Source organism: Macaca nemestrina, chromosome X (genome assembly GCF_043159975.1).
Source record: "Macaca nemestrina isolate mMacNem1 chromosome X, mMacNem.hap1, whole genome shotgun sequence".
Taxonomy (NCBI): domain Eukaryota; kingdom Metazoa; phylum Chordata; class Mammalia; order Primates; family Cercopithecidae; genus Macaca; species Macaca nemestrina.
In genome coordinates, this window is record NC_092145.1 from 35,469,510 (window position 1) to 35,496,842 (window position 27,333).

Here is a 27,333-nt window from a genome sequence, read left to right on the forward strand (position 1 = left end):
GCTAGTGACTCTAAGTCAAGAGAAATCCTTTCCTGCCCGTCTGCACTCTGTCTTTCTCTCTTCTTTCTCTCCCTCTCTCATCTGCGCATTTCTCATCCCAGCTTCCCTCCCCGGACTCTGGAATGCCCAAGCACTAACAAGTAGGGGAAGCATCAACAAAGGTGGAGCCCCAGGAGGGAAAAGGATTTCCTGTAAATTTGGCCTTGAGAAAGCTTTCAGGTTAGAGAGCTGCAAAAAAGCTGTTTCTGGGTTGGGGCTTCTTTGGAGAAAAGAAAGCCCTTTGTTCTTGGAGACTTTCCCCAGGGGGGCAGATGAAAGTACAGGTATTGTGTGGAATCTCAGCAGCTTTGGCTGGAAGAGAAGCTCCCAGGTTTGGCGAGTTGAAGAGATGGGACCTCAGGATGGGCATTAAGAGTTCTCTAAATTGTCCCTAGAGCTTTCAGCCTTGGATGGCAAAGCTACCTTGATGCACAAATGGAGTAGGTGGTAGCTACTTGGTAGGCTCTGTGGGGTGCCTGTAAGGATTCCTCCCTCTCCAATTTTACCCTACTGTGGGTGCTGAAACTGCCACCATGTTTTATTCCTTACTTTAAGATAAGCATTGTCCTTTTTCTCCTTGTCTGCTTTCAAAATGCATGTATTAAACAAAGGAATAGGCTTGTAGGCCACAGAGGTGTTAATACTTTGAGTTACTAATCTCTCCGCGTGAAGGATTTGATAAGACCCTTTCCATGGTGATGGAAAAAATTGGATTTTGAAGGCAAAGGGCATCTGAGGAAGACAGGGAGAGTGGCTAGATGGACACTTTCAAGAAATTTCTGGAAGTTGGAAAGAAGGGAGGAGTAGGAAGGTGATAAGCTAAGGAATACAACCCTGCCAAGCTTTTAGCCTTAGCTTTAGTCCCCTGTTTTCCTCACTGTGCCCCTTTTAAAAAATTGAGGTGGAAGTCACAAACATAAAATTGATCACTTCAAAGTGTACAATTCAGTGGCATTTAGTACACTCACAATGTTGTGCAATCATCATTTCTGTCTAGTTCTAGAACTTTTTCATTACCTGAAACCTGTACCCATTAAAGAGTCACTTCTTGTTGCCCCTTCCTTGAGCCCCCAGCAACCCCTAATCTGCTTTCTGTCCCTATGGATTTACCTATCACAGGTATTTTCTATAAATGGAATCATGCAATATTTGAACTTCTGGGTCTGGCTCCTTTCACTTATCATAATTTTTATTTTTAAGATTCATCTACCTTGTAGCATATATCAGTGCTTCATTTCTTTTTATGGCTGAATAATATTCCATTGTATGGATAGACCACATTTTATTTAGTTTTTTATCCATCGATGTACATTTGGGTTGTTTTCACATTTTAGCTACCGGAAATAGTGCTGCCATGAACAATCATGTACAAGTACTTGTTTGATTGCCTGCTTTAATTCTTTTCCCACCTATGGGTGGAATTGCTGGGTCTTTTGGTAATTCTATGTTTAACTTTTTGAGGAGCTGCCAAACTGTTTTCCATGGCAGCTGTGTCATTTTACGTTCCTACCTGCAGTGTGTGAGGGTTCCAATTTCTCCACATCCTCACCAACATTTTCTTGAAAAAAATTATAAACATTCTAGTGGGCGCAAAGTGGTATCTTGTTGTGGTTCTGATTTGCACCTCCCTGCTGACCAGTGATGTTGGGCATCTTTTTATATGTTTGTGTGCAATTTGTATGTATATCTTCTTTGGAGAAATATCTATTCAAGTTCTTTGCCCATTTTTTTCTATTTTCCAAACAATATTATAGTTTGTTAAACAAAATTTTAAAGTATTATAAAATGTTTAATTTTCATCAGCTTCAAGGTTTATGTTACCCCCAAATTTTGTGTATAACTGAAGTTTCAAATCTGCTAACACTCTCTGAATTGGTACCACTGTGGATTCTAAGGCATCAGTTTCTTCTTGCCAATTTTTCTTTGCTTCTTCTAACATTTCTTGTGCTTCATCTTGAGAATGGCTAATGAAAACATCACCAATTTGATAAGGTATCATTAAGCAGTCATCATCTGCAAGCATGATGTCATTGCAAACATCTTCTAAATTGTGGAGTTGTTTCCTTTTTACTTCTGTTTCTTCCTTCGGCTCTGTTATCCTACTCATATTCCTTGCAAATTTGTTTACCTTTTGTTGATCTTCAAAAGTAGCATTGAAATTTTCTGCAGCCTATAAACAACAGTACTAGTAGCACCTACCTGTGGACTTGTGAGGGCTGATGTGATAACCCAGGTAAAGTGCATGTATTAGTCCATTCTCACACTGCTATAAAGAACTGCCCGACCGGGTGCAGTGGCTCACACCTGTAATCCCAGCACTTTAGGAGCCTGAGGTGAGCGGATCACGAGGTCAGGAGTTTGAGACTATCCTGACCAACATGGTGAAGCGCTGTCTCTACTAAAAATACAAAAATTAGCCAGGTGTGGTGGTGCATGCCTGTAATCCCAGCTACTCGGGAGGCTGAGGCAGGAGAATCACTTGAACCTGGGAGGCGGAGGTTGCAGTGAGCCAAGATTGCACCATTGCACTCCAGCCTGGGCAATAGAGTGAGACTCCGTCAAAAAAAAAAAAAAACTGCCCAAGACTGGGTAATTGATAAAGAAAAGAGGTTTAACTGACTCAGCTCTGCATGACTGAGGAGGCCTCAAGAAACTTACAACCATAGCAGAAGGGGAAGCAGGCACATCTTACATGGCAACAGGCAAGAGTGCATGTGAAGGAAGCAAAGGAGGAAGAGCCCCTTATAAAACCATCAGATCTCTTGAGAACTCACTCACTATCATGAGAACAGCATCATGGGGAACCACCCCTATGATCCAATCACCTCCCACCAGGTCTCTCCCTCAACACCTGGGGATTACAGGGATTACAATTCAAGAGGAGATTTGGGTGGGGACACAAATCCAAACCATATCAGTGCATCAAGTACGTAAAAGCCAACCTCAGTCAATGGGACCTTCGGTTTCCCACACACTAAGGACAAGGCCTGGGCTGCAGGGTCCTCATGCTCCCCAGAGGCACCATCAGTACTGAAAGAGGTGCCCAGAGCCCTCCATGGATTCCGACCTGGGGACCCCTGCCTCAACAAGCCAGATGCCTCAGCAAATGCTCAGGGCCCTGGGTGCAGACAGGGCTCCCCATGGAGCAGCTGTAAGGGCTGGGGGCCCCAGTCTTGGGCCCCACACTGAGCTTCAGAGCTGGGCACCCCCAGCATCCCACACCCTCCACTCCCCTGCTGTAGCTGGGACCTGGCCACTCATCAAGAATCCTGCCCATTTTTAAATGTTTTGTTGTTGTTGAGTTGAAAGAGTTCTTCATAAATAGCGGATACTAGACCATTATCAAATATGTGATTTGCAAGTATTTCCTCCCATTCTGTGAGTTGTCTTTTCACTTTCTTGATAATGGCCTTTGATGCACAAAAGTTTTTAATTTTGATGAAGTGTCATTTATCTATATTTTATTTTGTTGTTTATGCTTTTAGTGTTATATCTAAGAATCTATTGCCAAGCCCAAGGTCATGATTTCCACATTTTTGTCTAAGAATTTTATAGTTTTAGGTGTTACATTTAGGGCTTTGACACATTTTGATTTAACTTTTATATCTAGTATAAGGTAGGGGTCCAATTTCATTCTTTTTCATGTGGATATCCAGTTTTCCCAGCACATCTGTTGAAGAGACTGCTCTTTCCCTACTTTATGGTCCTAGCAACCTTGTCAAAAATCAATTAACTGCAGATATATAGATTTGTTTCTGCATTCTTAATTTCACTGTTATCTTTGATCTCCTGAGGAAAAAACGGGTTTGCTGATGGTCTGTCCTGATAGGGGCAATAATGGCCCCTAACCCTCTACAAAGTGCTTTTGCACAATTAATCTTCACTATTACTACCTCGTGAGGTAGGTCTCTGTTTAACAGGTGAGGAAACAGGCCAAGAGGGGTCAAGTGACTTGCCCAGAGCCGAGTAGCAGAACTGGGACTGGAGCCCAGATTTGTCAAATGCCAGAGACTTTGCTCTTTCTATTCCATCCCAGCTGCCCCTGACTAACATTTGGATAGCCCTTTCTGGTTCTATGAGTGTTTTAACAGATATTATCTCCTTTGTTTAGTTGATTTAATTTAAAAATTAAAAGCAAGTTGTTTTCACCTGTTGGGAGCTTCTTTCACAGTACGGAAGGAGAGCAAGAGAAGTACTGAGCATTATCAAATGTAAATCCTGGGAACTCTATCAAGGACCAGGGCAGAAAAAAAAATGAAAGCAAAGATCCTGGGAGAGGATCTTTGATTCAAGAGATTAGAGAACACCAGTGGGGGCATAGATAAGGATACCAAGGAGGAATCATTGCCTAGATCACTCTATTAAAATAAGACCATGGTGTAAAAAGTTCAGGAACATCATTCAGGTGAGCCTAAGTATAATCCTTGGCCTACATCCAAGTGTGGTTGGTGACTTGTGATGTGCCTCTCCCTGAGTAGAGTCCCCTGGGTCTGCAGGGAGGCTCAGGGGTGCTAGCTGATGAAAGCCATTTCCAGAGAGTGAGGACAGGGGCTGTGAGCTGGCAGCCTTCAATGGAATCAGCTAGGAACCACCATTTCCAAAGCTGTGGGATCATGAAAGGAACCCTGACAAGAGGTGCTTGGTGAAAAAGATCTTAAATAAATGTTTGAAGAAGAGTTTGTTGACCAAAGATATGAGGATTTGAGACAAATTTTTAAAAAGTGAATATATCTTTCCATTTTCTCCTAATTGGTATCGCTGGTTTAGAGTAAACTGGAGAGGGAAAAAAAGTAGCATTCTTTCCAAAGTCCACAATCATTGTTTCAGAATAGACTCAGTTTTGTCCAGGCAAGATTGCTTTCACCATTTCCTGTGCTACCTAGTAACCTTTTGTGTTACTGGAGCTCAGAATGCTACTGATCAATAATGGCGGGGGGGGGGGGGGGCGGGGGGGGGCGGGCGGGGGGGTTGTCTCACAATGTAAGTCCCAGAATTCTAACAGAAATACACATACACACATACACACAAACACACACTCCTATATGTGCACACAAATAGAAACAGGGCCCACATTTATTGTAAAATCAGATTTATTGATTTAAAATATAACCAGACCACTATTTTGGGCCATCTCTTTTGCCCCATCCCTGACCAAGTTTTCACTCCATTCCCCTCCCTCTTCTTCCTTCTCTTGTTGGCTTGTCCATTTTCTCTATATCCTCTACCCCTGACTCTCTTCTCTTCAGAGACTTTCCTATACCCATTTAATCTTACTCTCATGTTTTTTCCGTGTTGCCTTCTCTATAATAGTCAACTTCCTTTCAAATATTGTCTAGACCCTTGGCCTTGCTGAACACACAAAAACTTTTATATAGTTTACATTGCATGATTGTTTCTCCGCAGTTAAGCTTAATTCATTTAGATAGAAGAGCTGGTTTCATTTTGCAAGAGCTGGAGGGTGTGTTTTTAATGGATAGAATGCCAAGGGAACATGATTTCTGGTACTTCCCAAGGGATAGAATTCCTTTTCAGAATTCTGGTGGAGAGGTAAGGGCATTTCTGAGTGCTCTCCTCTATAAAGCAAGCCAGCCCTTGGAATGATCAAGATCTCAGCCCTCTCCCACACATTAAAGAGGCTAACAAACATTTATCTGGCTGTCTGTGAGCTGCATTATAATGACTGAGGTTTGTAGCTCTTCAAACCTCCTAGAGATGTAAACAGTAACCCACTCCAAGGAAGAGAGCAACAGAACTGTGTTGAAACTTGCTGGAAGGGAGTTTCCCCCTGCCAACACCCTAACATGGTTGCCTTTGTGACTGCCAAAGCCTGCCTACACATTTTCATCACTTGAGAGGAAGCTTCTGCTTCTCTGTTAATGTGCTGTAGATATGTTCCAGAAGGAAGACACACTTATTTTTCAGACATCTGTCAATTATACACATGAATGGAGGAGGTATCAATGACATGGAAGATGGAAAAAACATTTACCCCACACCTTGACCCATGTGGCACAAAGCAGTCCTACTTGGGAACTATTGAGTAGTGGTAACTTCCTTTAGCAGTGCTTTGGCTCTGATGAGAACAGGGCCTCCATTCTGGACAAGATTATTTTTAACCCATAAAGGGCTACACACACCACCATGTTGTGAAAAGGATATAAAATGTCTGCATCATTTTATTTGCCAAAAAAAAAGGGGGGGATCAATATATTCTTCTTGGTCTTTCATGGCTTCTGTGCACTGCTAGAATTTTGCCTCTACTCTACAGGGCTGATGAGAAATATCTTCAGGAGAGCCCCTTAGCAAGGTTGGGATCTCTAAGAATCCTTACAACTTTTACAAACTCTTTGTGATTGAACGCACTCTGTCACAGCAAGAACACTAGCTTGTTCAGCCTTGTCTATTTGATGTTTTGCATTTTGAGTCTTATTTTTTTCTTTTTAATTCTTGTTTTTTAAAATCACACAAATAATTTCAACTTTTCTATAGGTTTAAATGTTTCAAGTTAAAAAGTTTGGGGAAAATGACACAATACAAATTAGTTGTAAACACTTTGACATATATAGCAGAAAGTTAAGAATCCCTATATACCTCCTAATTCTACTACTCTCCCCAGAGATAAATCACAGTTAACAGTTTGCTATGCATCTTTCCAGGTTAATTTCTTTGCACTTACAAACGTACATACATGTATAATTTTGGGGGTCTTTTTTTAAAGCATAAATTGAAATCATGCTATATTAATATAACATAATGGCTTTTAAACCATAAAAATATATCCTGGACAACTTTCTCTAAATAGGTCCACATCATTGTTTATCAATAGCTGCATAGTATTCCATAGTATAGATGTACCAAGTTTATTTAACCTTTCTCCTAGTGACGACTGTTTATGTTGTTTCTAATTTGTGTTTTTCTACAGAACCCAACTCTCCCAGCACTGAACTGCTCTGTTGAAAATACCCATCCAACAGTTTCTTACTATGCTCATCCCCAAGTGACATCCTACAATACCTACTACCATAGCCCTCCTCACCTGCCACCATATTCTGCTTATGACTTTCAGGTATGTTTTGGGAGAAAAAGAACTCTCTATTACCCTTGCTCTCACTCATGCTCTCTTGTTCTCTCCCTAAATTCAATTACGGAACCTTTCCATTGTCTGCATATGTATGAGGTAGCCATGCATCTCCCTAATGGCCAGAAGCCTGTGGATGCTAGCTTAAGGACTATGTAGGCAGGCAATGATGGCAGAGATGGGCGGGTGGAAACTGTCCAAGAGAAGAAACAGAGAGATGGAAGAAAAGGGGAGAGAGGGAGGTAGAATCAAGGTATCCCAAATTGCCTTGAACCACACCAAGGAGAAGATAAGCTAGTTGGGAAATGGCAGCTCATTTGTACGCTACCATGGACTCCTGTGCAACAGTGGCTTTTTCCATTCGTCTGATATGGGGAGAGGCCTAATCCTGCTACTTAATACAAGGGCATTCTGAGCCACACAAGGGTTTGAATCAAACCTGTAATGAGGAAGATGTCCCACTCTTTTTCTCCAGGCTTCCTAACTAGGACTACACAGAGCAATACACAGAGTATTTTTATAACACCCCTCCCCTTTTGCCCTGTTATCACGTAGGTCAGAAACAGTGTTACCAAATTTGCACTTTCCCCTTTTCCTTTTGAACTGTGACTACTAGTTGAAAAACAGAACCAAAAAAAGGCACTTAGTTAAAAGGAATTCATTGTATGCAGAACACTGAACTAGACGCTTTGGGCAAACAAGTGAAATGGTCCTTTAGGTATGTACAATGATTATAAACCCTTGACCACAGAAGAGCAAGGTCACACTAAAATCTAGTTAATTCAAACTTTAGTGACCGAAGGAAATACCTTTTAAGGAAGTGAAACTCATAATAAATTTGCTTCTATTGATCAAGAGACCATGAATGTTCCATGGGGACATAAAATTATGACTATCTGGGGGTACTCCAATTAACCAGCCAGTTTGGCAATACTAAGCCGTTGGGCAACCTAATTGCAACTTCAGTTTGGCAAAATAATTGAAACTTAAAAATCTGATTAAGTTGAATAAAGTGTTGTTGTGTTTGGTTTAGATACCGTTCAGAGAGGTCTGTGGTTCTATAATGCAACAATAATACATATAGTGTGAACATGCACTTTTTCACTTGTATAAAATATAGTACTAGTTCAAAAAGGTATCCATTAACCCATTTATGCCAGAGGTTGCAGATTTTTTTGTGTGATAAATCAGACTTTGGCGATGACCTTGAGCAGGAGGATATAAATAACTCCCACAAGCTTAGTGTTCCAGTAATGGGACACTAGGCATAAATGGGTTAAAGCTTAGAAATAAAATGATAAAATTCGTTCTAAAGCCTACTGTGTACACAGGTAGACAACCCAGGTAACTTGTTACCCAAATTGGTGGTATAGATTGGAAAACAAAAATATGTTCAAGAAGGGAATAATTTCAATAGTGACTGAGGCAACAAGGAATTCTTTAAAAGAATGCAGGGATGTTGAAGCTAAAACAAGGAGGGTCATCATTCTCTTGGGGTCCCTATAATAAAAAGTCATCCTGAAATAGAGGAGCCACACATGGGTCTAGCCCAAGAGGCCTCCTCTACTTTTATATCAAAGTAAATTACATTGATTTCAGGAATTTGCACTTTATAATGAACCCTTTAAGTAGGGACAATAATACATCTGGTGATGGTTACCACAAATTATAAGATAGGAAACCTCTCTTTTGGGTATGGAGCCATCATTCCTCATTCAAATCCTACCCCAGAAATGAAAGCAAGATTGAGAATGCCAGCAGTGACTTGGATTGTTGGTTTCAGTTCAATGAATGTTTACTCTGTGTTCCATGTGCCACATATTGAGCCAGGAGCTGTGGAAATAGAAATTAAATGAGACAGCCCCTGCATTAGTCTAGGGACTTGGGGGTTGGTGGTCAGGGGACAGCAGTGGGGACAAAAAGTAAAGAAAACATTACCCAGAATGCTATGGAAACCGTATACCTAACCCAAAGAAGGGATCCAGATTTAGCCACTTAGTCCAAACCTAGTAGCAGGGACTTCAGGGATTGTAGAAGCCTCTCCTTTTTTTTTTTATTTTTTGAGACAGAGTCTCGCCCTGTCGCCCAGGCTGGAGTGCAATGGCACAGTCTCGGCTCACTGCAACCTCCACCTCCTGGGGTCAAGCAATTCTCCTGCCTCAGCCTCCCGAGTAGCTGGGATTACAGGCATGCGCCACCACACCCGGCTATTTCACTTTTTTGTAGCTTTTGTAGAAACAGGGTTTCACCATGTTGGTCAAGCTGGTCTCGAACTCCTGACCTCGTGATTCACCCACTTCAGCCTCCCAAAGTGCTGGGATTACAGGCATGAGCCACCACGCCTGGCCCACCCTTACTTTTTAATAACAGCTACTATTCACTGAGTACTTACTATGTACTAAGCATTGTGCTAAGTGCTTTACCTATATCATCATTCAGTCATTTACCTCTTTGAGAGAAGTACTCTTGTAATTGCCATTTTTAAGATAAGATGACTGAATCATGGAGAGATTAAGTGACTTCACCAAAGTCACAGAGGTGGTAAGTGAAAGAGCAAGGATTTATATCTAGGACTGTCTGATTCCAGAGATTGGGTTGGGGGATTTTTGAAGTTGTGAATCTAATTGGAGCACAGATCTTTTCCCCAGTTAATTTTGGGATATTTATACTTTCTACTGGTTTAAATCGTGGGCTTCCTACTCATGGTCCTCAGAAAGGGTCTCTTTACTCTTTATTATTAAATTATTAAATTGATCCCCACTGAAAAAGGATGCCCTTCCTTCATGCATTCCTCAGGGGGGAATTCAGGGGCTGCTTGGACACTTTTTATATGTCTCCCACTTCTTTCCCTAGGCTCAAGATGTCTTTAGTATTTCCTGTTTGAAGACCTTATAATTGTATAGCCTAGGTGTTGAGGGGGTAAGATTTTAAGTGATTTCTCTCTAGGATTTAAATGGTTTCATTTTAGTATTTTAGTTTAGCTTTATTTTGCTCACCAAGTTTCATTCCCTTATAGTTTCATAGGCGAAAATACCATTCTTTACACAAGAAAGTCAGCCAGGCGCAGTGGCTCATGCCTGTAATCCCAGCATTCTGGGAGGCCAAGGCGGGCGGATCACCTGAGGTCGGGAGTTCGAGATCAGCCTGACCGACATAGAGAAACCCCATCTCTACTAAAAATACAAAATTAGATAGGCATGGTGGCGCATGCCTGTAATCACAGCTACTCGGGAGGCTGAGGCAGGAGAATCACTTGAACCCAGGAGGTGGCGGTTGCGGTGAGCCGAGATCACGCCACTGCACTCCAGCCTGGGCAACAAGAGAGAAATTCCATCTCAAAAAAAAAAAAAAAAAGTCAAGAGGCCAAGAAACATCTGCTTATATTCCCAGATAAATAAAAAGCAGTCAGCAAATGCACTCCAGATCTGACAATAAAACCACCTGAAGCACAGACCCACCCCCAAAAGGCCAGAGCTCCCTCATGCACTTCTCATTGTAAAATGACCTAAGTTACAGTCAGAAAATGGACCTTTCTAGACTTTCTTCTGAACGACTTCCCATTTTGGTTATTTCCAAGTAGGACTATTTCTGTGACTTTGGGTTTGGTGATTTCAACTTCCTTTTGACCCTGAGGCTAATAGAAGGATGAGGAAAAAAGACTTATAATGTTTTGTTTTAACCCCTCAAAGTCATACCCTTATTGGGTAGCTGTCCAGTGAGGCAGCTTGGGAAACACTTCTTGTGGTCAGACATGAGCAAGGATTTGGGTCTGATCAGCTGGCCCTGAGGAAGTTTTGAGTGCTGAGCTTAGAGAAACTGGATTCTTTCAAGCACTGGGCTCCAGGGTGTCCTTGATTCTCAGGAATTCCCCATACTCCAAAGCAGGAAGGATATAAGCTGAGACTATCTTTGCCTCCTTGCTCATCTACCAACACTCATTTCTCTTGTCCTTTACACTATTTACCCACCAGCCCTTCAGCTTTAGCCAAGTAGTCCAAAATCTGTAGGGTACAAAGCATCAGTTTTTACTTCTGCTGGGAAATTAAACCCAGCTATTTGTAAACCCTTCAAGGTTCCCAGCAATATTTCCCAGTCTGGCATACTGGGCCAGTACCCCTACTTTAACCATGGAATGGTCCCTTTCCCATCCATTTGGTGACCTGCCAAGTTTAAGCTTAAAACAAAAGTCTCAACCTATGCAATTCAAAAGTGCCTCTGTTTTTCTTTATTAAATCACGAGGGTACACTAGGTTTCACCCTAGCCACTAAAAGTTACTCATTATAAATTGGGCCCATTTAATAAAAGGATTGCTTTGATCCTAGGAGTGTACAGTTTATGGCATAGGTTGCTGAGAGCCTTAGAAAGCTGTTGTTGCTGTCACTCAACTTTTTCTTCCCCCCACCACCCGCCCTATGCCCCACTGTCAAGTCTTTCCTTTCTTCCCCTCCTTTCCCTTGTTCCTGACTCACCCCTTTTTAAAAAATCTTTCTTTTATCCACTCTTCTCTCCATCTGTCCAAGCTTTGCTTCCGGGGGCAGAACAGAGAGGGAATGCACAGTACCAACAGATGCTGGATTTTACCCTTGGGATACAGCATCTTTAGTAATTATCACCAGCCAGTTCCCGGGCTCTTTGTGAAGTCACTGTCCCACAAGGTTCCTGAAGAGAGAAGCATGCCCTGATGGAAATGCACATTGATCTTGAAGAGTGTGGGTCAGCCATCAGGCAGGCAGGAGGCAGGCTAAGGTGGAAGAGGAAAGCCATCTGTGTCCCTCAAAGGGTGGTGCTCCTCTTTGAGCACCATCAGCCTGTTGGTCACCCCAGCCTCTAAGAAGCAGCTCAGAAAGCTGGAGCTGACTAGGCCCAGCAGTAGGCTGTTTAGATGCTCTTTATGCTTGGTGGTGCACAAGGATTCAAAGCTCTGTTCTCCTGAGCTGTCCACAGCATTATTAAAGTCACACTCTCAGGCAGGAACCAGAATACACCAGGCCAACTCCCCAGTTGCGACAAAGCCAAATCTTTCCCAAGGTGCCTGCCTGTTGCTAGGAAACTATGCAGTGGTACTGTGGGCCTTTTCCCTCACTAAACCCCAACGGTGTGTGGACTGCAGCCAGTTAGCTCCCTAGCTCTGCCAGGAACCCTTCAATTTTATCCTTAAGACTCCCAGCATCCTCAAAGGGAAGTGAGAATCATGCCCCCCTCCTCCCCATACTTCTCAAACACAAAACTGAGAAGTGAAAACCCAAGGGCCGTTGTACCACCCCCTTTTATTATCAAAGTGTACAACTGCCACCCACAGCAGCTGCTGCCCACAGAAGCCTTTTAATGCCTCTCAGGACAGAACTGCCTTTAGCTTCACTTCAGGAAACTTGCCTCTCCCTTCTGTGGCTGGGAACACCTAAAACTGGCCTGCTGCCTCTCATGTCATCTCTGTAGTGGGATTTAGAGAGGCAGTGAGTGCCACATGCCCAGGCACAGAGATTCTTTGCCCTGGTGGGTTTTTGTTCCCCTCTCTGGTTAAGAAGAGAGAGTTCTTAGTTGAGGAAAGCAATAGAACAGGAGGGAGGGAGAGGAGGAGGAAGGGAGAGTTTGAAGGGTACAAGATGGAAAATCAGGAAATCACTATACTGATGTTTTAACAAAGGGTGTCTTCTTGGAGGGAGGAGAAAAATTGAGATTTTAGGAAAGAATCTAGATTGTCTTGAGTCCACTGCCTCAGGTTGTTTTGCCTTTAAGGGCTCTCCAGGTTCTATGACCCTGCCATTTCTTCACTCAGAGTGAAATAATGGATGGGATTTGGGAGGCAGGGGATGATGGCAGCTATCATCTCTTCTCAGTCTTAACATTATGTGGTAAGGAAGATATTTCTGTGCCTCAAGCAAGGCTTAGAAATCTGGACATAGGTTTGTTTGTTTATTTATTTGTTGTTTTCGAGATGGAGTCTCACTCTGTCACCCAAACTGGAGTGCAGTGGCATGATCTCCGCTCACTGGAACCTCTGCCTCCCAGGTTCAAGCGATTCTCGTGCCTCAGCCTCCTGAGTAGCTGGGATTGCAGGCACCCACCACCACACCCAGCTAATTTTTGTATTTTTAGTAGAGATGGGGTTTTGCCATGTTGGCCAGGCTGGTCTCGAACTCCTGACCTCAGATGATCCACCCACCTCGGCCTCCCAAAGTGCCGGGATTACAGGCCTGAGCCACCGCGCCCAGCCTAGGTTTTATTTTTTAAAAGCATGCCAAGTTCATCTACTATGCTCCTGAAATTGTATTCACTCATTCAAGATTTATCGAGCACCTATTACATGGCAAGTACTGTTCTGAGCTCTGGAGGATACAGCAACAAACACAACAGGCCAACTCTCCTTCAGCAGGGAACTCACTAGGGTCAAGGATATACATAGGCCAGGGAGAGAAAGGGGAAAATGACTCTTGCCAATTCACTGCATATTTTAAAAACTTCATTTCCATTCCTTTCCCAAAGACTAACAACCTTTCCCAAAGTAAGACAACACAAAGTAAAACTGAATACTCAGTGTCTCTGCAACCTGACACATTGTTCCTCATTCTCACCTCCGTGCCTTTGTTACTCTTTGCTCTCCAGCCTACTGTGCACTTGGGGATGAGAGGGCAGCAGTTAAGGTGGAGTAGAAAATGTTGGACTTGGAGTCAGAAGACTCCAGGTCCAAACAAGCTATTTAACCTCTCTGACCTTAGTTTCCTGTCTATGAGAGGGGCTCCTGACTACTGTACTACCTCTCTGTGATATACTCTTTTAGCAAAGACTTTCCCAGGGATCAATGGCTTAACCTCATTAAATGTTCTCAAGGCCAAAAATTACCTTTTTGAAGACTAGTTGGGATGTTGTTGCCATAGCTTAAGGGAAAGGTATTGGAGGCTTGAGTTATAAATGTAGAAAAGGTAGTGATGGATTTAAGAGACAACACAGAAGTAGAAGCAACAGGATTTGGTGATTGATTGGATGTGGACTGTAAGAGGTTGCAGAGGAGGATTCCAAGATATTTCTGCAGGTGGCTGTAGTCTGAGTGACTAAGAGAACCACCTGTTTCATGCTCATTAACTCTGTGAGGTTTAGCTCTCTGTTCTTCCAAATAGAAAAAAAGGCTCTGGCCCATATTCATTTTTAAATAGTAATGACTGTTCAGGGAATTGCAAACTCACTGCCTAAACTAATGTTTTCTTTTTATCACACAGCATTCCAGTGTCTTTCCATCCTCCCCTCCCTCTGGACTTTCTGATGAGCCCCAGTCTGCCTCTCCCTCACCCAGCTACATGTGGTCCTCAAGTGCACCGCCCCGTTACTCTCCACCCTACTATCCACCTTTTGAAAAGCCACCACCTTACAGTCCCTAAAGAGGAATGCCTGCTGGCTATTGAGATTATTGTGGCTTTTGTATTTCTGCTTCAGTGGAAGTGTGTAGGGTTCAAAATTTAAAGTGTGACTTTTATGCATAAAGTTTTACAATGGCCTGCCAGGCTAGGGAAAGATAGGGATGAAGCTTATTCATTATTAGTGCAGAGCAGGGGTGGCTAGGCTGAACCCAGCACAGAAGAAGGGCAGCTCACACTCTCTAAGCAAGGCTGGGGAGCCAGCCCAGCCAGAAGCTTGTCGTGTTTGGACCTGCATTACCCTATGCTCCACCTCTGTATTCAGCAGAAGTGTGGTTGCCGTCTGTTTCACTTTATGTAAAGAAGTGTTGTCCTCAGGCCCTTGGCAGATTGCCACCCCAGCACCTAGGTTGAAGCACCCGGCTTATAGGTCCTATCTTTCCCTACCACTAAAGTCAGTCCCTAAGGACAATTTCCCAGCTGATGGGGCTACACAGTAGTTCCAATACAGAGAGTTCTGGCTAAGATTTTGTTTGCTTGTGTCTGGATGTTGAAAAAGGCTGCCCATATCTCTTACTCCTTTCTTCTCTGTATTGTAAAAATGGCTGTTGTGATCACTCAGCTCAGCTTTTGTTATTGGTACCTCCTGAAGGGAAAAGTGCAATATTCTTGCATCTTGAGTAGTGGGGAACAGGATGTATTGTTCCGGAAACACTGAAATACACAGCAACATGTGAGATGCTTTAAGTAGATCACTTAGGAGACAGTGGTTCTACTACATGTTGCATTATTACAAAATACATTTGCTACAGGAGATATAAATCTTATGGTTGTAATTAAGAGTTTAAAAATGTTATAAATTAGGTTCTTGGGTCGTGATATGAATTGTTACTAATCTTTGTGACTATTTAATCTTCAAATATTGTGCTTAACCCCAGCAATCCGCACGTATCCTGCACCCCACCCCAAAAGACTGTATTTTAATACCACTGGTCTTACTGGTCCTTTTTTCTGTTGAGACCAGTCATGACAGCATTCAAGATTATGAAAGTGTTACAATGCCGCTTCAAGTCTGCAAAACCTCAAACATAGCCAACTTGACAAATACTTAAGTGTTATGGTAGATTTAAAATCCATCTGGCACACCGTGGTAGATTATTTGTACAGTTCTTTTAATTACACATAGCTTTAAACCATCAACCTGATAAGTTTAAAACACTTTTGCACCCATGCCTTCACTTCAGAATGAACACCTTCATTGTGATCTTATGTTAACCTGAGAATTGATTTAAAGGAAGATTGATAATCCTAAACTTTATAACGTAAAAAATACAGGGGCTACAGGACGGTACCTAATTAGACAGTTCTCCAAACACAGAACACACACTAGAAAAATTTCCAGCCAATATTGCTACCTCCCAACTTAATGGATTAGAGGTAGCAGACAAATGCTGGTGCTCCCATGTACCTTGTAGACACCCAGCCATCAAGAATCAAGGCACAAGAAGTGCACTCTCTCATTATTAACAGTAAATGTTTGCAAGATATCCAGTTTAACTTTCAGCATCATGAATGTTGTCTTATCCAGATTTTGAATCTGAAAAACTATAATCCTTTTGTGTTATACAAAATTACTATGATTTTTTAGTTCTGAGCATATTAAAATTCTACTGGATTTCAAAGAGACTAATATCCAATTGACTTACTAAACAAATACCAACTTGTAATACTCAATGAAGTTTTTTGCCATTTACACTTGACCATTTGCTTTAGTGAATGTCTATATTTAATTTTTTAAAGGCACCATTACACAGTATATCCTACATTTATCACATTTCTTAAAGTGTTAAGATTCTATGGCTCATTTCTATGTATTTTTCTTACTTTACAAAATAACCTGAAACAGTATAGATTTTGTAACACTTAATTTGAGCAGCTTTTATTACATTGAATTATATAAAGTGCATGTTACCTTGGAAAAATTATTTGCTGCTTTACTCTTTTGCAAAACATTTGCTGTAATGAAGGGATTTGTATTTCCAATATGTATCTTGACTGCATTTTGTAATATTTACTGCTTTATTCCTAATTCTGCTTTAAAGTATTGAACTGGGCATGAAACATTAAAATATTAATCCAGAACCTGTATAAACTGGATGTTGCTTAAAATCTGTATCACTGCCATGTTGAAAACTCAGACTGCTTTTGTGATGTTTCAAATGAATAAAACTATCCTCCTCCTTATCCACTTGTGTCAAGGTAGCTATAAAAGTACAGCAAATGCTCTAAAGCAACTGACAGCAGCTGACTCACTTTTGACTATTAGGGTTCAAGATAAAAGGGGACATGATTAACCAACATATAAAACCTAATGGGAAATTCTGCCATGCTGTCATCAGAAATACAGCTCCAGTCTCCTGCTGCAAAAATTGAAAAATGTAAAAACCCATATAATTTCTGAAAGACAATCTTGTAAAACACGCACTCAAACATCAGAATTAAATCATTTTATTTTTGCCACAAGAAGCTCTAAGAACTAATATCAGGCCATGGTTAATGAAAAGTAGAACTTAAAGTCATGACAGGGAAGATTGTACAAGTGTGAACATTACAGTACTGGGAGGAATGAACAAGGTTTCATATGGTTGACCAGCCAGAAAGCCAGTGCTGTTAAGTTAGCATTTAATTCTTTAGAATATGCATGCCTTGACAATACAAAATACCTTGAGCAATGTTTACCATTTTTTATCTTTTTGGTACAATGGGGGAAAATGTGGCATTATTTCTTCATAGTAGTTGTGTGTGGGGGATCGTTACCACCAAAATCATAATAATCATTTAAAGTATATTTTAAAGTTAGTCTTGCAAGATTGTTATGGCATTTTAAAACTTCTGTAGTTTAAGCATTTTCATTTTGTCGTATCTCTTAACAAATTACTATTTCAAGTAGTTCCTATCCAGAATATTTACAGGTAATTTAGCATAGGAGCAAATCTGAAGCTAACTTCAAAGACGAAAAGGAAGTTCAAGAGCCAGAGAGCTAAGTATAAGATAGAAAAACCACATGATAATTTTAAACAGCATCTTGCTACAGATTTCCAATCCAATAAATACCAGGAATGAAGGACTTTTGCCCCAAAGAAGTATTTCACATGAACTGCGAACTTTGGATATGGAAACTTATAGAAAAACTGAAGACCCTGAGACGCATGCAAGTAAGAGTCTTCTGGCAAAAATACAATTTAATTTTCCAGTTTCTCTCCTCCCAAAAAACTCCAGAAGATACCTTTAGTAGGCACAGTTTAAATGTCATATTCAGAATTTACAGAGCACAGCAGCAGCAAATAATTACATCCCTATTATTCAGAACACATAGTTTTCCATTATAGAATTAGTTCCTGGTTTGTCATAATAGGCTTGTAGAAACTGCCAAGTTTTATTATGACAAACTAATTGACCTAGCAGTTGAGTCTGAAAGATCTGGAAGCTCTGCCGGCACCCGTATCATTCACATTGGTAGAAGTAATTATGTCTAACTGGTGAAATAGCATTAATGAAACTCAAACAAATTTTCACTGAGAACATTTCAGACTGCACACTATAGTCAAAGAGTGATGTTATCAATATCTACACAAAAAAGAAACAGATATGGTGATTCCAGAGATCACAAAGTCTTAAGTTATAAGGTAATTTCAAATTTCCCAGGGGTTAGTTTACAAATGGTTTGAAGGTCTAGACTTACAGAACAGAAAACAGATAAATGCACATCACTCTACCCCTTGGCAAGCAAAGGATTTTTTTTCTTGTATTATTGCATGTACTGATGCCTGATACCCTCAGCTACCAACTTAAGAAACACTGAAACCACTACCTTCAAATCCAGCTTACCATCAGAAGAACGATGTATACATGAGAAATTATGATTAAAGCTTTAAGTTCAAAGTCAAGAAATAGGCTATTTTTTAAAATACATGGTAAGGAGAAAGAAAATATCTATGTTGGACTAAGAAATACTTAAGCAAGGTTACAAATGACTAATAACTATGCACAACAATCTTTTCCAGTATCAATTTTTTCCTTTGCAAAAAAACAAAAAATCATTTACAGACGTTCAACAATTCTGTTATAAATGCTAGGCTATATGTATGTTCCAACCTGCTTCCTTTTAGTACTAGCACAGTTTAGTACTAGCACTTCAGTAAGTGTTAACTTTATTTTCTAAGTGTTTAAATATGTGTCATTTTAAAAAGAAGAAAAGTGGTATTTATTGTTGTCAAGAAAAATGGGAACTGACAAGCCTATATAACATTCCTCATGTAGTTTCTGATTGCTATAATATTGCAGCAATTTGCGGATGGAATAAAACTTATTTTAGAAGGGGTAAAAACCTAACAAATCTTGCTGAAAGGAAAATACTAGATCACTGATTCAACTATTTCAAATAAAGACTTCCTATTGGAGATTCTACATAATATGAACATTTAAAAATATATGCCAGTAGCCTCCCACCCAAAATATGTAAAGTCTCACCCATGGAATCTATCATTTACAAGGATTTATACATAAAGATTCATTTGGTGGCTTTCAGATTCAAAATTTGAAAATTTTCATGGGAATATTTTTAACCATAAGAAGCAAAAAGGAAATCTTCATTCCATTCTCTACAACGTGGTAGCCAGAGAATTAAAAATACATGCAACAGAACTTTTCATGTCCTCCTATCCGCCATTACAGAGATTTTTTTTTTCGTTAGTTTTTTGCCCCCAGAGACCACATTGCAAAGGTATAAAGTGGTCTAGCCACCAAAGTCTTTTACAGACTATGGCAATGAAAGCAAGGATTAATTCTGATTAGCTAAATCTAATTTGTTCTTCAGATGAGAGACTTGTCTGCATGGCTATTTTCATGGAGAGAGGGTAGCAGGAGGTTGCTGTCCGCTTGGACTAGCAGATGACACAACCCAAGCAGAGACTTATTCTGACATTTTCCAGAACAACTCTAAAACTTTACTCTTTATGCCATATACAAGACAAAACACACATTTATTGTCTCAATGTTAAGAAAATTGAGAATTCAGCAGTAAAGTGCTAACATGGAAGGGGAAAGTTGTAAGACGTACTAGGGTATGCTAATAACTCCAGTTATTTTCAAAGAACATTCAGACTGCTTCAAATTCTATTCAGAAAACTATCTCTCCAAGCTTTTAATTTTTGCCTTTTAAATGAGCTGAAAACTAACTATATAAACAGATACTTGGGGAGGGGGTCTCACCTCTAGTCAAAACTTTCAGAAAAATTTGCTTCTAAAAATTATGAACAAAAATCCCACTACACTTCTTTCAGATAATGTGGCAGATCAAATTAACTTATTTGCACCTTGTTTTACAGATCTTCTGAAACCCCTGCCCCATCATCCAAAACACAACTTTCTAGTATTTCAAAGGAGTTTAGTAAGATTCTGGTATTATAAATTCAAACTCAGTACTGCCATCTGTTACATTTTGTTTAAAAATTGAATCATTTTCCTGCTGAATAAAAATATCTTCCCAGGTCATTGGCTTGTTCTGAGTAGATGTAGTGGTCCCTACTGGAGGTTCTTTTCCAGTGTCAACCTTATACCCAATACCATCACCCTTCATTGCAGGCATAGTGCTTGATCTATCGGAAAGATATGCATATTGTCTAATTTGTAAAGACCTGCATGGATGTAAACGATAAAGCTTTGAGTCCCCAGAAGGATCTTGACTATGAACTGACTTTATATGTGAAGACATAAACTGATAGTTGATGAAAGATTTGCCACAGGCCAAACACTGATACCTTCGCTCCCCTGTGTGATGAATTTCATGCTTTGTGCGATATTCTGCAAGAGGAAATACCTTCTCACAGTAACGGCACGGATACTTCTTCTCCCAAGAATGAATGTTAAAATGTCTCCGCAAGCTTGTCAGACAGACATATGACCTTTTGCATACAATACAGATATAATAGACCCTTCCATCTACTATTAACTCATAGTGATCATCATGTTTTACTTTCATACGTTTGTTTGCCATCTCGCTGCCAGACGTTTTTGGTATTTCATTCTCAAGTCTGGCCTCCCCTTCATCAGGGTCATCTTTGACAGGGATCACTATATCATAAGTATCTTCACCGATATTTGCATAAACCTTGCAACCAGTCGATAAGCCTTCAATTTCAGTAGCTGTATCTAAAGTAATGATCTTCTGACCCTCCATTAGATGTTGTGATCCTAAGCCTGGATCATTGGTATTTCTAGTAATTATATCTGAAATTTTTAAGGAATTGGAAAGTGGTTCTTGAAGAAGTGTAGGAATCTGCATCTTCTGTATTAATGATCCATCAAAACTGGTATTTTGGGAGGTATCAGCCTGTGGGACCAAAGATGTATTACTGACGGCCGAGTCAGGACTGGAGCTAATAGTGTCATCATCATCATCTATAATTTCCTCCTCTTCCTCTTCATTGGCCTTGTTTCCTGTTAAAATAGCACTGTTTGGTGTCTGCTGATTCTGCACAAGTAAATTGATTGAAGAAGGTATATGATTTGGAAGTGAAGAACTGACATTTGGTGGTGTAGAAAGTGGTGTCTGATTTAACAAAATAATATTAGGAGTCAGATGTGTTGGAGCTGAAGATACCAACAATTTTTCACTTCCTTGTGTTTGGCTCAGAGTTGCCTGATTCACAGGAGTAGGAAGTTTCTGAGTAGGTGTGATATTTGTTAAAGGGGGAGAGTTATTGCTAGCACTAGGTGCAACATCTGAAATAGCAACAGGGCCTGGGTTAGACTGGACCTGTGCCACTGTGTTATTACTTGGCAAAGTCTCCTTTGTGGGCAGAATCTCGGAGCAAAAAATGACATCATCATCATCATCATCAGAATCGGTAACAATGATCTTTTTCATTTCATAATCTTCGGCAGATAATGAAAAAGACTCTGTTATAATAGGCATTATAGTAGCCCCGTTATCTTGGGCTTCATCTTTTGACTTCTGTATTACAAGGTTCTTGTCACCAGAATCAGGAGGTAAAGGTTCAGTATTACCATCCTGAGCTGTACCTGAGATGCTTTTAACCTGTGACAATGGGACACCAAGCTCTGCTATAAATTTCACTCCTAATAACTGCCCTGATTTAATTAATTCATCAAGCAAATCTGATCTAACACGAACAATTTTAGAACTATAGATATAATTGAGAATTTCTGCAAAGATCTCTGCTCTTATAAAGCTCAGTTCAACAACTTGCCCAGCAACAGAGAAGAGCTGATGGAAGTAGGTACTAGAAGCTGAAAGAATATTCTTGTGGGCCCGGAATTTTCGGTCTTCCACAATAACGGTAACATCACAGAAGAGTCCATGGCCACGTTGCTCATTCAAGGAGTTCAGCAGACTGCCAGAGTACTGAATGTCTGTAGCAGAAATCAGTTTTCTACTCTCCATGCCTTTAAGAGAAAGAGAGGAGGGGATGAGAAAGGATTAGAGAGAAAAAACAAAAGTATTTATCATTTAGAATTTAAGCTGCAGCATCATTAGTTTATTCAAGTTTTAACCAAAGTTTGGCATAATTTTTTGGCTTTTACAGAAATTGTTCATACAGGTAGGCTTTTGGAACAAGTGTCAAATCTCATGGCTTGCTCCTGAGTTGAGTAAGCTTTACACTGTTATAGAGACTTGAACAGTAATCTCCATAGTCACCTTCTTTTGAATATTAGATACATGCATCTCCACTAAGTGATTTTTAAAGATTAGAATTAATTTTCTTAGTCCCAATTTTGGGTTTTCTCTCCAAGAAGAGGTAAGAGTTGATTTTTAACTGTCAAAATTAAGGAAAATCATCATGAACACACAGAAGTTACGTCTCTGTAAATGATTTAAATGTCAGAAAAGCTCAGTGCGTGCAATACTGTGTCTGAAATTCACACTCTTAACTAATCTTTAAGAATATATGCAGAATCTACACCCTGGAGCCAATGACATTTATAAACACTGACAATTATTACCTCCCAACGTCCCATTATTTTTCTGTTATTTAAATTGGGGTGCCTCATCTTGATAAACTATTAAACATCTTTCTTACCCTTTCCTCTTTCTTCATCCCCTTGTCCCTTCCCCTCATCTCTCCATCTTTACAATTTCCAGAGGTGGAATGTTAAACAGTGCCAAGTGAAGTCAACAGACACTATCATGAAAAAATATGACAAAGGAAAAGGAAAGTTTACCATTTCTAAATGCCCACTTCCAAGAAAACACGAAACATTTCATTTTTGTTGGTAAAGAATTATGTGCATTGGTATGAGAACTTTTTCACACCAAATGAGTTAGTGAAAATGAAAACATTAACTTACTGGAATAGATTACGCTAGAAAAAGGGGATGATGTTCAGAATGCATTGTTGTGTAGCACTAGCAAAACATCATTTTTTGCACTTTGCAGAAGATATTTCCAGTAACAAAGAGGCCAAAGTTTAAAAAAATCCATATATTAAATATACATATAATATCCATACATATTATATATGGATATATTTTAATACATGGATATTATATATTAACAATTAGTTGACAAGTAATTTTAGTGAAGAAATATTTTTATTAATATTCTCTCCCTTTGAAGTTACCAAAAAGGTATAGATGTCACAATGCTTAAGTTACATACACGTGGAGGGCAATTCTGTCTCAAATACCTTCTAAATTTTTCAAAATGATACCTTAAGAACAAACAGCAGGCAAAAAGTCTAAAAATCAAAGATTTAAAACATTATTAGAAGGTGTTGCATGTTAACAGTACCAAGGAATTTCAGGTTACCATAAAGGTATTCATCATCAGAAAGGGTGACCTTTGGACAGTTTGCCAAAAACCAGGGCTTCCGAAATACGGGCATTTCCACAGAAGTCGATTTTAAGTGGAAAGACAGGTTTTCTGAAAACGGCACGCAATTTTTGTCAGTTACACACGGGTTCTTCCAATATGGGAATGCGTCAAATGTACGTGTCCAGGTGACACTGGGACTCGGTTTCGTTTCGTTTATGTGTCCCCCTCCTCCCCGTCAGGGTGGGCCCAGGGACAGCACAAGTCGGTCTGAACCCACCCCGAAGATCTGCTATTCGACTGTGGAAAAGCCATTCCACATCACTGTGAAACCCTTGACCAAGGGCCGGTTTGGAGGAGCTGGTGACGGTGGAAAAGAGATAAAAGCCATCCGCGAGGGAGTGAAACAAACCGACACGCGGCTCCCTGCGGCAGCTGAACCTCATCTCCCTTCCTCCACCTCCCTCTTCCCCATATGGACCCTGCCAGCTGCAACCGAGGTTTTTAACCCCAATTCACGTGCAAAGCAAGCTTCTTGCAAATACAGATGCAGGTACAAACAGCAGAGTGAAGGCGGGAGGAATATGGGGTACCAGGGAAAGTAGAAGGTGGTGAAAGGCAGGGTGGGGTGTTGGGGGGGGATGAAGCGAAGCAGGCGGCATTGTTGTGCCCCGGGAAGGGGACGGAAAGGGAGGATGGGCCCGGCAGAAAAGCTCTAAATCAAAGTAGGGGCTGGGGGAGTAAAAGAGGCACAAAAAAGCAGGGAGAGGGGCGAGGGAAAAGCCAAGTGGGTCTCTGTGATGGGCTCCCCACGCCCCGGGGCCTACCCAGGGCACCGGCAGCCCCTCGGCCCCTAACGGCGAAGGGGACCGCGCCGCCGCCCTCGCTGCTCGTCCCCTCCTTCACTCCCCGGCCCACACAAAGAAAGAGCCGGAGGAGCAGAGCCTCCGACTCTGCCGCTTCCTGGTTCAAGTGAGGCGAATGCAAACGCAGGCGCGGCCCAGGGACGGAGAAGGCAAGCGCGCTCCTTCGCCCCCTCCCGGATTGGGGCCGGGTCCTCACCTGCTTCGCGGCGCCGCCGCTTCTCCACCTCGGGACGCGCGGAAGGCTGGGAGTCCCCCAACAAGAAGAAGCCGCACTCCCCGGCGATTCTGCCCCTTCTTTAAACGTCGCTCCAGTCTGGGTCGACGTCGACGCGGCCGCCGCCTCCTGCCGCCAACGCTGCTACAGCTGCCCCACGCCGCCGACAGAGGGCACAGCGCGGGGGCGAAGCGCTCAAGTCAAAGGCGCCCTCCTCTTCCGAGCGCAGGCCGGGGTGGTCCGGAAGGGCCCGAGCTTGAGGCGGCTCCACCTCGGCGCCGTGCTCTGCCTTCGGCTCTTTCCGCAAGGGGGCGGAGGAAGACTGGGAAGCTCTTGTGTGTTCGGCTATTTCCGGAGGGCGAAAGGGTGGGAAAAAAGGAAAGGGAAAGATCTGTAAGGCAGTCGCAAGCAATTGGATGGAAGGGACGCGAGTCGTTTTCATCGAAATTCAATGTGAACTTCTAGGGCCTACAAACTTTTAGAGACTATACAGGTTTCATTTCTTTTGCAAATTTGAATCTGCTCTATTAGACTGTTTGCTACATGATAAACCATCTTGAAATAGAATACATACAATCAAATATGAATTAACAACTTCTTATGGTAATTCAAGTTCTGGGATAACAAGACAGCAACTACATTACATTAACTACTTTTAAGAAAGAAATTTAGTGTTTGGACAACTGTCTTCTTAATTGAATACTAAATGATGCAGTACTGTGTTAATTCCCTCATTTCAACTAGCATTTACTAACCCCTTGCTTGATCTGTAGCAAAAACCCTATGTTAGGCTCTCGAGAATACAAAAATGAATAACCCAAAGGTCTCTACCTCTTTAGGGAGCTCAGTAGGTAGGTACACAAACATGTACAAAAATATTTGTACAAGGTGTAGAAGCAGGGAAGAGAATAGCAAATCGAGTGCTGTCATTTGACCTGTATCTTGAAAGATTAATAATATTAACACTTGCATTTTTAATTTTTTATTATTACTATTTTAATTTTTTATTATTACTATTTCCATAGCATTTCATCTTCAGAGGGCTTTAGTGTCTGACACATAGTAAGTGTTCAGTGATTAATGACTGAAAAAATACATTGTGAGTTACATAATTTTTTAAAATCCTCTGCTAATACCCTTCCAACTGAGTACCATAATGAATGAAACAACAGGATGGGTGTTTGGAGAGCAAAATATTTCCCTTTTAGGCTGGTTATTGATCATATCTTCAACCAAGGAACCAAATAGTAACTTTTTTCTGCCATAATTAAGGCCATTCACTACCTTCCTTATCTTTTTAAAAAGATATTTATAGGATAATACTGCATTCATTTCCAAAAATCTTAAATTTGTACCTATTAATACCTTGCAGTAGAATTCCTGTGCTTCTTTCCTAAAAAAAAATTTTGCTGAAAATGTCCATCAGGATATTAGACTGAAAACAGATCTAACTATATCTAATTTTCTCTGACAGGAAATCAGACATGGATGTCATCATCTACCCATCCCTAATCTATTCTTCATCCTCCTCAATAAAGTAAAGCCACATGGTATAATAAAACATCAAAGTGGTATAATATAGCTGTATTTCACATGGAAATATGCAATTCCTTAAGCTCTTCTCCAAGATTTTTTATTGTGGGAAAGCAAACTATGTGGGAATTATTGCATTATTGATTTTTTATTAGGACTTAACATTATGAAAGTTTCATTATTTACTATAAAGATATTTCACGGCAAATAGAAGTATGCTGTTGTAAAGTAAACTAAGGCAGATTAGTATTTTTCCTGGCAACTGAGTACTTAATAACCATTTTTTCTGAGTTATCCTCCCCAAAACTTAGTAGTAAAAAAAAAAATCTTAGTAATTAGAACCAGGTATTTCTTGAAAGTTTAGGATCTATTTATCTTTCAGGGGCTTCATTGATGTAAACTAAAATAAGACGTATCTTTGAAATACAGATTACAGTGGCAATAGATGCCACTCTAGATGTCATGTTTGTTGGTCACCTGTCAGTAAATTGGAAGGCACAATACAATTTATTTTGCACCAGCATTTACATCACTGAGGCTGGCAATAGAATTACCTTGCCTTTGTCACTTTCCTGAAAGTGTTTTAAAAGTTTGGAAGACCAACTGACATATGATGAAACCTGTTCATTCAAAGCACAGCAAACCTTCTCTTCCCTTCTTGCTGTATCTCTCACCCCCTAACCAAGCTAAAACTAAACAAGTTTAAAAGCTACCTATAATGAAAGGGGATCCAATGATCAGGAAAGGAATTTTATTTGTAGGAAAGCAGAACAGACCAAGAAGCCTGAGTGGCCTTAATAATCATCTTTGGGACAGGATCACCGGAAAGTTTAATTAATTTTCTGTTTCTCAACTAGTTATTTTACTTTTACTTTTGTTTTTAATCTGGAGGGCTTAACCCTACTTCAAACAACTCAGTAGTTTGAACCCTACTTCAAACAACAACAACTCATTTTGGGAGGCTTAGGTGGGAGGATCACCTGAGGTCAGAGAACAACCTATATCAAATGGATTTGGAGGTATCAATTGTTTCACATTCTAGAAAGGTTTCATTGGCTGAAAATGGAATGAGTTAGGTTTTATAGCCATATTGTCAGTGTTTGCTTGCCTTTTGAATTTGATTATGAATTCCATGAGGGTAGTAACTGTCCTGTCCTGTGTTAAAATGCCAACAATCTTGTGGGTGCTTAATATATATTAATTGATGACAAAAGATAAAGTGACACTCATTCAGTCTTAGAGCCCTTCCTATATGTTATGCTTATGGATACAGATTTGGTAAGGTCACTCCATGGGATCTGCAGAAACCCTAGTAAGGTAGAGTGGAAGAAACAAAATCTTAAGGAGAAGATGTGAGTGGATTGGAATTCTGATACTGCCACTTACTAGCTCTTTGATCTTGAGCCTGATTCTTCATCTG

At 40.7% G+C, this 27,333-nt stretch overlaps 3 protein-coding genes across 6 annotated transcripts in view; 1 reads left to right on the forward strand and 2 right to left on the reverse strand.

Annotated features, from left to right (window-relative positions):
- The window catches only part of LOC105468411 (transmembrane protein 255A), a 51,987-nt gene extending 35,276 nt beyond the window's left edge, over positions 1–16,711 (forward strand). For all 3 annotated transcript variants that reach the window (XM_011718544.3, XM_011718543.3, XM_011718545.3), the window contains 2 exons: positions 6,962–7,105; positions 14,333–16,711. In XM_011718544.3, coding sequence (XP_011716846.1) covers positions 6,962–7,105; positions 14,333–14,491 — 303 coding nt within the window. In that variant the 3' untranslated portion in view covers positions 14,492–16,711. The remainder of the gene's footprint in view (positions 1–6,961; positions 7,106–14,332) is intronic.
- Positions 1,829–2,703, reverse strand: LOC112424403 (prefoldin subunit 4-like). The gene is made up of 2 exons (XM_071089183.1): positions 2,698–2,703; positions 1,829–2,209 (listed from the first exon to the last, which is right to left on the reverse strand). Exons 1-2 carry the CDS (start codon positions 2,701–2,703, stop codon positions 1,829–1,831), a joined length of 387 nt encoding a protein of 128 aa, XP_070945284.1.
- Positions 16,712–16,959: 248 nt separating the features above from the next.
- LOC105468412 (zinc finger and BTB domain containing 33) lies at positions 16,960–24,619 on the reverse strand. 2 transcript variants are annotated; one of them, XM_011718548.3, is made up of 3 exons: positions 24,363–24,619; positions 22,570–22,671; positions 16,960–21,934 (listed from the first exon to the last, which is right to left on the reverse strand). In XM_011718548.3, the coding sequence occupies exon 3, from the start codon at positions 21,930–21,932 to the stop codon at positions 19,914–19,916; it is 2,019 nt and encodes a 672-aa protein (XP_011716850.1). In that variant the 5' UTR covers positions 21,933–21,934; positions 22,570–22,671; positions 24,363–24,619; the 3' UTR covers positions 16,960–19,913. The 2 variants fall into 2 exon arrangements, with proteins under 2 accessions (XP_011716850.1, XP_011716849.1); XM_011718547.2 differs by lacking the exon at positions 22,570–22,671.
- Positions 24,620–27,333: the final 2,714 nt, after the last annotated feature.

Bases quoted from the DNA above. Each gene is read 5' to 3' on its own strand.
- LOC105468412 (XM_011718547.2), bottom strand. From the start codon at position 21,932: ATGGAGAGTAGAAAACTGATTTCTGCTACAGACATTCAGTACTCTGGC.